At 40.1% G+C, this 11,184-nt stretch overlaps 1 protein-coding gene across 1 annotated transcript in view; it reads right to left on the bottom strand.

Annotated features, from left to right (window-relative positions):
- The window catches only part of LOC104080833 (mannosyl-oligosaccharide 1,2-alpha-mannosidase IA-like), a gene marked incomplete at its 3' end in the record, with an annotated part of 52,814 nt that extends 41,860 nt beyond the window's left edge, over positions 1-10,954 (bottom strand). Inside the window, exons 1-2 of the mRNA XM_009583353.1 lie at positions 10,817-10,954; positions 8,627-8,723 (exon numbers count right to left, since the gene is read on the bottom strand). Coding sequence (XP_009581648.1) covers positions 8,627-8,723; positions 10,817-10,954 — 235 coding nt within the window. The remainder of the gene's footprint in view (positions 1-8,626; positions 8,724-10,816) is intronic.
- Positions 10,955-11,184: the final 230 nt, after the last annotated feature.

Below are 11,184 nucleotides of genomic sequence, written 5' to 3'. Positions count from 1 at the left end.
CTGTGAGTGCACATTGCCGGCTCATGTCCAGTTTTTCATCCACCAGTACCCCCAAGTCCTTCTCGGCAGGGCTGCTCTCAATCCCTCCATCCCCCAGCCCGTATCAATACCGGGTGTTGCCCCGACCCAGGTGCAGGACCTTGCACTTGCCCTTGTTGAACCTCAGGAGGTTCACAGGGGTCCACTTCTCGAGCTTGTCCAGGTCCCTCTAGATGGCATCCCGTCCCTCAGGCATGTCGACCGCACCACTCAGCTTGGTGTTGTCTGCGTACTTGCTGAGCGTGCACTCAATCCCACTATGTCATTGATGAAGATATTAAACAGTACCAGTCCCAATTCAGACCCCTGCGGGACACCACTCATCACCAATCTCCATCTGAACATTGAGCCATTGACCATTACCCTCTGTATGCGACCATCCAACCAATTCCTCACCCACTGGACAGTCCACCCATCAAATCCATACCTCGCCAGTTTGTTATGGGGGACCGTGTCAAAGGCCTTACAGAAGTCCAGATAGATGACATCTGTAGCTCTTCCCATGTCCACTGATGTAGTCACTCCACCATAGAAGGCCACTAAGTTGGTCAGGCAGGACTTGCCCTTGGTGAAGCCATGCTGGCTGTCTCAAATCACCTCCCTGTTCTCCATGTACCTTAGCATAGGAAGATCTGCTCCATGACCTTCCCAGGCACAGAGGTGAGACTGACTGGCCTGTAGTTCCCTGGGGGTCTTCCTTTTTTCCCTTTTTAAAAATGAGGGTTATTTTCCCCTTTTCCAGTCAGTGGGAACTTCACTGGACTGCTACGACTTCTCAAATACGATGGATAGTGGCTTAGCAACTTCATCTGCCAGTTTCCTCAGGACCCACAGATGCATCTCATCAGGTCCCATGGACTTGTGCACCTTCAGGTTTCTTAGATGGTCTCAAACCTGATCTTCTCCTACAGTGGGGTGGCTCTTCATTCTCCCAGTCCCTGCCTTTGCCTTCTGTGGCTTGGGCGGTGAGGCTTGAGCACTTGCTGGTGATGACTGAGGCAAAAAAAATCATTGAGTACCTCAGCCTTCTCCATACCCCAGGTAATCAGGCCTCCCATTTCGTTCCAGAGAGGGCCCACATTTTCCCTAGTCTTCCTTTTATCCCCGACATACCTATAGAAGCTTTTCTTGTTGCCCTTGATGTCCCTGGCCAGATTTAATTCTATCAGGGCTTTAGCCTTCCTAACCTGATCCGTGGCCACTCAGACAATTTCTCTGTATTCCTCCTAGGATACCTGTCCTTGCTTCCACCCTCTGTAGGCTTCCTTTTTGTGTTTGAGTTTGTCCAGGAGCTCCTTGTTAATCCATGCAGGCTTCCTGGCGTTTTTGGCTGATTTCCTCTTTGTTCGGATGCATCACTCCTGAGCTTGGAGGAGGGGATCCTCAAATATTAACCAGCTTTCTTGGGGGCCTCTTCCCTCCAGGACTTTATCCCATGGCACTCTGCCAAGCAGATCCCCGAAGAGGCCAAAGTCTGCTCTCCTGAAGTCCAGGGTAGTGAGCTTGCTGTGCACCCCCCTTGGTGCCCTAAGGATCTTGAACTCCACCATCATGGTCAGTGCAGCCAAGGCTGTCCTTGAGCTTCACATTCCCCACCAGCTCCTCCTTGTCTGTGAGAACAAGGTCCAGTATAGCACCTCTCCTCATTGGTTCCTCTATCACTTGGAGAAGGAAGTTATCATCGATGCATAGGAACCTCCTGGATTGCTTATGCCCTGCCGTGTTGTCCCTCCAACAGATATCGGGGTGGTTGAAGTGCCCCATGAGGACCAGGGCTTGAGAACGTGAGGCTGCTCCTATCTGTCTATAGAAGGCTTCCTCCACTTGGTCTTCCTGGTCAGGTAGCCTGTAGCAGACCCCCACCGTGATGTCACCTGTCCCTGCCCTCCCTTTAATCTTGACCCATAAGTTCTTGGTTGGCTCCCCAGGCAGAGCTCCATGCGCTCCAGCTGGTCATTGACATAGAGGATGACACCCCCTCCTCATTTCCCCTGCCTGTCCTTCCTAAAGAGCCTGTATCCTTCCATGCCAACATATATGTGAAACAGATGAAGATTTGTGATCTGCAATCATATCATACAGAACATTACATGGAGAAAAGTTTCAGATGTATCCTAATGCACTGCCTATAACAGGATGGCAGCCAGGCCCCTTACTTTTCCTCGAATTCAACTGCTTTTCTTTTTCTGATTCTGTATCATATTCTGACTGGAAGGAAACTGTGGCAAAGCATATGACAAAAAATGAAAGATAAGGAAAGATGAAAGATGAACTATGATGTGGCCTCAGGTCATGCTATACATCAGCTCCCTCACCTATAACAGTTCACCATCCAATGAGTGTCATAAACTAGGCTTTCTTGTTCTTGCATGACTGAGAAGATCAGTAGAATGTTGTTTTTTCTTCCAGAGAAACAGTCACAGTTTTGTGTTTCTGATATGAAGTATGAAAAGTAATATAGGACATTCATATTTGTAATTTTTTTAATGTGATGGAAATTCAACACATATAAATCATAATGGATATCCCTTCAAAAAATGTGCTAACGTTCAAAAAGATGTTTCCTCTATTATATTCAGAAGAACTGCTTTTTAGGGCTACTTTGTACTACTGTGGAAAAGAAAAAGAAAATTTTATATATAGCTGTATTTGAATTGCACTCAGCCCCACCATAATCTTCTTAGACTTTTCATTGTTTTCAGCCAGTGAGGCAAACTTGTCTTGTCACCTTCCAGTTATTGTAAGTTGAAGAAGCTCAGTCAAAGCAGATGTACTCTATGAAATCTTCCTCCAGTTTGTCATTTCAGACCCAAAATTCCAGCCAAAAATACAGAAATATAATCTGTCACAATTTTTTCGTAATCCGGCCATTAAGAACAGTTCAGGTTTTCCTAACATGGGGAATAAGACCAGATACTTTGTAACATTAAACATGTAAATTTAAAAAAAAAAAAAAAAAAATCAAGCATCCATTTTTTTATCTCTATGCATATACATTGTATAGTAACGACTCTGAACTACATTATTCTCGACATATTCAAGAATACATATAGGTTTGACAAAACTAATGTTTTGATTAGAGCTGTAGGTTTCTTAGAGCATTGTTTCAACAGCTGACACAGATTTCAAAAGTGTTTTCCTTCATTTAAAGTTCACTGAAAAGGTTCCTATCCAATATCATTAGCAATTTAAAGTGTCAAGAGTGATTAATTATTAAAGCGTGCTATGACAAAACATGAAACTCTTACTCAAGTACTGGCAAACCCTCAGCAACAGTAACATTTTTAATTTCAGTCACTATTACCAGCTGGTAAGAATGGGAAAAGAAAACAATATTTTCAATTTTTTACAGATCTAGCTTTTCATATATGTAACACGTAACAACGCTGTGATATTTCTAGAATACTCTTCTAATCTCTAATGTTTTCTACACTTGCGCATGTTAGAGCCAGCTCTGTTTCTTTGTATTTAATAGAGCTTGTTGAAGTTTTCCTCCATTGCTCGACTCTGCTTTCCATGGAGGCCTTTGGCATCCACCATGCTTCTGGCACCCATGCAGCTCAGCCACACATTTCGTTATGAACCACCTCCTTTTCTTTGTCTGAACATGCTGCCTACTGATTTGATATTTCCACCCCTTACAAAGGGTATTGTTTCCCACTGGGAACAATAAATCCTTGTTCGCCCAATCTATGCCACTTTCTATGCACCTCCATATATTATACTGAAAGGTTTTCGATCTTTACTGCTTTGAGTTCAAGTGCACTAGTTCTGTGTACTAACTTAGAATCGTATCTCCCATACCACTATGTGCCAGTTTAAATTTAGGTATGTTAGACCCCATTTGCTATTTGAAAGAGCAATTATCATCTGTTGGGGAATCCTTCTGGGTTCATGGAATCGCTTGCAATTTGCTTTTGCCATAGCTACCTCAAGTAACTTGTTAGCACTGACAAACTGTCACCCTGGTCACTTGATTTTCCAGCGCTGTGATAAATAATTTGAGAGCATGGCTTCAGCAGCAATGGATCCATGCAAGAGGCGAGTAATAACTCTGAAAAACGCTTTTTGGAAATCTAAAAACACAGTAACTTTCCTTGTCTCCATACCGACCAACTTTGAAAAAACAGCACTTGTTAAGCATGACCTCCTCTTAATTTAGTTGGGAAAGATGTCACGCTTACTTCCAAAATTAAGATCACATACTGAAACCCAAAATTCCAAGGAATCCAGCAGCAAAAATGAAGAGAAGGAAAATGGGGGGGAAGCAGGGGCAAGATGTTGAAGCTTTTCAATTTCAATTAACGTATTATTTAAATACATGTACAATTAATTTTCTAGAGCGATATTAATAAACTTACAGTTTAAAAATACACATTGATGTACACTGCAAGAGTTTTGAACATGAATTTTCGCACTCTTTAAAAATCTTCATACACCTCAATACTCCGTACAAGAAACTACAAAAATCAGTTCAAAGTGGGAGGAACAGGATCTTGCTAAATTATAGTACTTTGGGGCTTTGCAGATTGTGAGTATTTATTAAATGCCTCTTTCTTCCTCTCCAGAAAGTCCTTTTTCACTTGCAGAGACTAATTATACTATGCCCACAAGTTACAACATTATTAAACTTGCAATGCTGCACATGAAATACAGTTACAGACAATTTTAAAAGCCCTCACTTAAGAGCAGAAACCACTTCTAGAAAAAGTTCTCCACCAGTGCAAAATGCTCATTAGTTTTAAAATTAGTACAGAAGGCTTGGAGAGGAATAACTCCTAGGTTGGGGGGCTGGTGGTGGGGTGCTGTGAAAAAAAATTGGCAAAATTGTGATTTTGCCAATTTCTTCCACACCAGGAGGGTAGATGGATAAGGCTCTATTTTAGAAAACATTGTTAACAGTAATCTGAAACTTTAAAGGTTAAAGTATTAAAAATTAACAGCACTTACTCAGGGCCTACTTTCTACCAGGTATGGGCAGAGAATGATTAGTACTACAGCAGAAGTCACAACAGCATAGGAGACATGCCTTGTTTTGCTGGTGCACAGGTACGGTGCAAACAGATGTTTAGCTATTCAAATTTACTTGATTAGTCTAGAAATAGTTGTACACTTCACGGAATTAAACAAAAAAGAATGCTACAGAGACAACAACTGATGACTTTTCGCTTCTGCCTTTTCAAATAGTCGTTATTGTAACGGAATACTTTGTAGTTGGTGTAAACTATAAAAAACCCACAATAATGTTAGTTACTTGCCAAGACAACATGGTAAAAGCTAAAGTGGCAAACAAAAAGGAAATCAAAACATCACATGGATGTGCTGAAAAGACTTTGCAATGGTCAGAGGCAAGTGTGTGGCTTTGGCTTGAAACAGGAATATTTCAGTTTAAAAATGTTTCAGCCTTTCTCTAAAAGTTAATTATTTTTAGCGTGCATATGTGAGAGGAAGCAACTTCTGCTCATAACATGAATATGTCTATAGTCTACTAGTCTAAAGACTCCCTCAAATTATCAAATACACCTTCCACACACTGCTCACAGAATACCAGCAAGATCAAGGCAGGTCCTTGTCTTCAAAAGTTGGTTTCATGGCCTGGGTTTAGGACAAATAAAATGTCATTTCAAAGTTCGTCAAGAATTCTTCAGCTACAGAAGAGCTCTACTACTCTTAATTTGTATGAGGTGCTAAAGCAGGATGCTTTTCCTTCCCCCGAGGTCAGAACCACCAGTCATTACTATCCTTTCTCCCATCGTCACCAACCCTTCTCCCATAGTCATCCCACTGGCCGTATTCCTCTACCCCTAGCCTAACAATAGTGTCAGTATAGTTGCCAAATTCATGATGGTATTGCCTAACAGTCACATCTATGTGTAATTACACTTCTTAAAAGCCCACCTTATTTTTGTGTTTGAGACAAACACATCATGATGGTTATGTCTTGCCTTCAAGGCACAACCATCATTATAATCTATATACAAAATGCCTTATCATGCTAGCAATGACTGAAGCATTTATACTTTCAAAATTAAGATTAGAAGCAATATAATTTCCCTTCTTCTGTATCAGGACAGCTATACTGTCTGTAACCTATACAACATTAAGCACAGTGAGCCACAGCATTGGAACCTGCTGTTCCCCACAGTGAGGTACATAACAGACACTCCCAATATATGCAAAGTACCATAACTGCACCAACTAATTCATAGGAGGGGAAGTGTTCAAAATTAAACAGCTGGTTAATGAAATATGCTATCTCTTACTGCTACTAAGATAATCAGAAACTTGTATTTTTGAAAAATTAAGACCTGGAAGCAAGAAGAAAAGACGATCATAGCAAATTGGAGATATGATGGATGAACTGAAGGTGAACTGAAGGTCTTACTTGATTTCTGAAGGTTGGGAGGAGATTCATGTGACACAGAGCTGGAGGTAACCTATTCTCAGCTAATTTAATTCAGAATTACCTTAAAAGTAGTCAACCATTTGCAATTTTTTTAAAATGCAACTATTGAATTTTTTTTTTTTAAATAAGAACAAGAAACAAAGAAGATAAGGAAACTTGTTTATCCTTTCATGAGGAAAAAGAGGTTCAACTGCTTGACCAAAAAAAAAAAAAAAAAAAAAGGGAAAGAAAGGTTAATTACTTGCACAAAAAAAAAAAAAAAAAAAAAGGGCAAGCAAAACCAAATCATCCTTTCATTGCTTTATGAAAAAGAAGGCATTTGTTGAATTCAAACATGAAGGTATAGATCAGATCTAATGATCTGCAGACTGTTACAGAAACAAGGATTCTAAAACCAAAAGGAGATTATGGATTCAGGAAAGGGTAGCTTATGAGACAGAACTGCTTGCAGATATGCTGCTCTTTAGTATTCTGTAAAGCAATTCAGCAGAAAGAGATCTAATGCTTATTTTGATTTGCCACCAAGATCAATAAGAGTGAAGAAGTTTCTAAGGAAATCTCCTCAGCAATAAGATCTTATACTAGATGACCATGATGAGAAAGTGATCTGCATTTAGACTGACTCTGGCTCTTACTCCTTTAAATGCAGTTTTATTTTCAAATTCAACACTTGTCCTGTTTCACACTGAATAGTGCCTGCAGTGACGTATTCTTATGCAACATCCACAGAACTCCTGCTTAAGAGTTTCACAAGTCAACACATCTACAGCTTTTTCTGCAAATCCATGCAATATCATTAAGAACTCAAACCTCATAAATTTTTATACCACTTCTGATTCCAAATGAAACTAGATTAAGCATTTTAATTTTCAAGACATCATGTGCCATTTTGTTGTCCTCCAAGAAAACAAAGAAAACAGAATTGCATTAAATAGTTCTTCAAATATATATTAAATTGCACAACTATCAGTCATCTGAATGAAGACAATAAAAAAATTTAGTTTTCAAGAAAACAGAAGCCCAACTTAACTCTGAAGTTCACCCAAACTACTTTGCTTTCAAGCACCCAATTTATGTTTGAAGTCCAATAACTAACTATATAATAATTACCTAGTAACATTTTTGATGTTACCTTGAGTAGATAAGCAGCACAGCAAGATCAATGTAGATGATGTATTTTCAAAATTATTTTTGTAATCACAACTGCTGTCTCTTAGCAACCTCCAAATATAGTTGAGGATTTGATAAGTGCTCTATTTAGGCTGTTTTAGGAACTGTTTCCACTTCAAACTATCTTTTCCAAACATTCAACAAAATAAGTTGCTGTTAAAATCAAAATAATGTATTGATTTTGTCTAAGCTATAGAAATTAGTTCATTTTTCAGCTTTCTGTTTGGAAAACAGAAGCTATTTGAATACAAAGATTGCTGTCAAACAGTTTAATTCTTCATTTTTCTGCAAAACTGAAGATGATGACAGTTCATAGGACTGCTTCCTAGAATGCTGTTGCTATTTATCCAGCCCTATGTCCCACTTGGACATTGAAAAAGTTTTGCCTCATTACACTGGATTTCTGAAGTGTGCCTCTGCTACAAGAACTTTCAGCCCCATATTTGTTCTACACTGATAACAACTTGGGCGTTATTTAAGCATCTCCTGCGCAACATTTAGAGGTGCAAATAATGATTATATTCATTAAAGAGAAAGCCTGATAAGGGAGCCTCACTGATATAGATTAACAAGTTGTTTTAAGGAATGGAAATAAATTCCTGAGAACTGTAGACAGCTTCAGCTACCTTCATGACTGTAAAGACTATCTTTTGTTCCTTGTACAGGATTTATTCCCCGCCCCCCTTATAGTTTTGTTTCCTGCTTATTGAATGTGGTGTCAATGAGTTCCACTTCACAGGAAAAGTTTAAGGCAGGGCAGTATTTAATGCAACAAAACTACATCTTTATCATGCAGCAATGACGTGCTTCATTTATTCTCATTCAGAAGAGAATCTATAAGTCATAGAAAGCATCATCTTTGTTTACTGTTACTTTTTATACATAACACAAGCAAGAAACACCACACTGCATGACAGAGGGTAGAAAGAACACGTTTATCACCTATACGCTTTTCAGCTGATTTACCGTTTTATGCTAACGTCACTAAGCACAAAAATACATTCTACTCACCAAATAAATTGCTTGAATGTCCTTGCTTAGATATGGGTTTCAGTTCATTTAATCCCCATGCGTAACGCTTATAATTATCCCAGGCATGTTTCATCATCTGTAGAGAAACGAAAGCAGGATTATGTTGATTTAACAAGAAGCCACAGCAAATACTGACTTGAGAATATTCTCAATATTAAACATACTTAATTCAATGCTTAACTAAATTCATGTTGTATGCATTAGAACTATGAAATACTCAATACAGAATAACAATGGCACTGTTTTCTGGATAGCAGTGGGATGGTTACCGTAAGAATTCCATGTCTGTCCCATCCACCTCTACCATTATCTGCACGCTTATGATGAAGACACAGTCAAAAATAATTAATTTTTAGGAAGGGAATTTATTGTGTTATATATCAATTCAAATAAGATTTTATTTCCCTTAAGCATACACCTCTGAAACTGAGGGAAGTAAACATTTTTAAAGAAGTTTTTTCTCCTAGAGCAGGAATTTTTAAGGTCAAAAATCAAGCTCACAGTAGTTTTCAGATTCTGGCAGAGACTTACTTTCTTGCACAAAAAATAGCTGGTTCAAACTCAGTACGGTGAATTACAGAAGAAGCTAAAGTGGGCAGGCAGAACACCTAGGACAGGTTATTATGATATAATCTTCTATGACTATAAATGCTACTGTATGATCTGTAGCTACTTTCACGTCATTTGCACAAATAGCTGAGAACTCTTACAACTAAACATGAGGCGCTTAGGGACATGGTTTAGTGGGCATGGTAGTGTTGGGTTGACGGTTGGACTCGATAATCTTAGAGGTCTTTTCCAACCTTAATGATTCTATGATTCTGTATCACTACAAAAACGTGTTTTGCATAAAGAGGTGCACCACAAATAAATACTGCTTTGGGAAACTGCCTTGGGGAACCCAGCACAGCAGCTCTGCGGCAAGAGCAGAGGACATCCACGTCAGAAGCCAGGACAGTGGATTGACTCATGGACACCTCACCCTCTCTACCACCATGATCAGCCAGGCCTAGCCCCAACTATCCTTTTTGGGGGCGGTCCAGGGGCACGGCCCATCTGTCCCTCCCCAAGCACGCAGCGAGGACAATGCACACAGCTCTGCAGGCCTGGTGAAGAACTACTGCTACTCCAGCAGGTCCAACACCTCCCTTTACCAACCACCACCTTTAACGCCTGCTCAGGAAGAGTACTTCTTTAAGGGCCACCACAACAGCCTGACTTCATGTAACAGAAGGAAAGATTTTGCTTCCGCGTTGTCCCTCCTTCCCTCTTCCACAAGGCAGAGCAGTGCTGGGAATGCCAGAGGTCATCTTCTAGACAAAAAGTGACAATTTCAGCCTTTTCAAAGATATTGCTTTAGGCTATCAGCTGACAACACTGCTCTGCCCTTGCTTTCAGAACTCTTCTTGAGGCCATGTGTGTCAAGGATAATTCTGTTAAATAACAGTTATAATCCTAAATTTAAAAGCAACAGCCTTGGGACTCGCTGATAATAGTAATCCTGCACTTTCTTCCTTCCTCCTTCTTTTGCTCAAATCACATAGAGAAATTATGTCAATTAAAAATCTGCATTAAGACAGACTATAATAAATGACAACAGATTTTCTAGAGTACTGCTGCACTTGTGATAATAAATGTTTCTTTGCTATTTACATAAGCATAAATGCACATCTATCCTGCAGGAAAATTCAGGGATGTTAATTTACTCTAGAGCCCTTACAGGCCCAGCTTCACAAATGCAAAATTTGGTATCTGCACTTACAGAATCATAGAATAGTTTGGATTGGAAATGACCTTTAAAGGTCATCTAGTCCAAACCCCTGCAATGACCAGGGACATCTTCAACTAGATCAGTTGCTCAGAGCCCCGTCCAACCTGACCTTGAATGTTTCCAGGGATGGGGCATCTACCACCTCTCCGGGCAACCTATGCCAGTGTTTCACCACCCTCATCGTAAAAATTTCTTCCATATATCTAGTCTAAATCTACTCTCTTTTAGTTTAAAACCATTCCCCCTTGTCCTGTCGCAACAGACCCTGCTAAAAAGTTTGTCCCCATTTAATACATGACCACTTTCAACCAGAGGGTTAGCCTGGTGTCAGACCTCGGCTGAAAGGCAGCAAGTAAGAGGCTGTGTGGAAATGCTCTTTGGCCATGGATGGCACCAACACGCCGGAGAGCAAGAATAGTGTCCTTGCTTGATTTCATTGTGAAACGGCTTAGGAGCTCTCCAAGGACAGGGTATTTTGTCCCAATGCGGAACTGGTAAGAGGCAGCCAAGTGGTAGACTTCACGTCTATGGGGCATTCCCAATCCCTGGCTACAGGGATCAAGATCATATGAAACCGATCATTTGGACACAGCATATTTTCTAATTTACCAATTGAAGTTTTCCAGTAATTTTGCGTATTATACAAGAAAGATTTATTCTGCCCTGCTGTCACATGTCAGACCTGCAAGCTCAGCTTTAGATATTAAAGCACAAATTCTCAAAGATTTCAGCAGGCTAAATCCTGCCCTGCACTGAACTTGACATT

The sequence above is a fragment of the Fulmarus glacialis genome, unplaced genomic scaffold, assembly GCF_000690835.1.
Source record: "Fulmarus glacialis isolate BGI_N327 unplaced genomic scaffold, ASM69083v1 scaffold21368, whole genome shotgun sequence".
Taxonomy (NCBI): Eukaryota; Metazoa; Chordata; class Aves; order Procellariiformes; family Procellariidae; genus Fulmarus; species Fulmarus glacialis.
The sequence above is the reverse complement of the archived record's forward strand: the minus strand, read 5'-3'. Positions and strand labels throughout refer to the sequence as shown.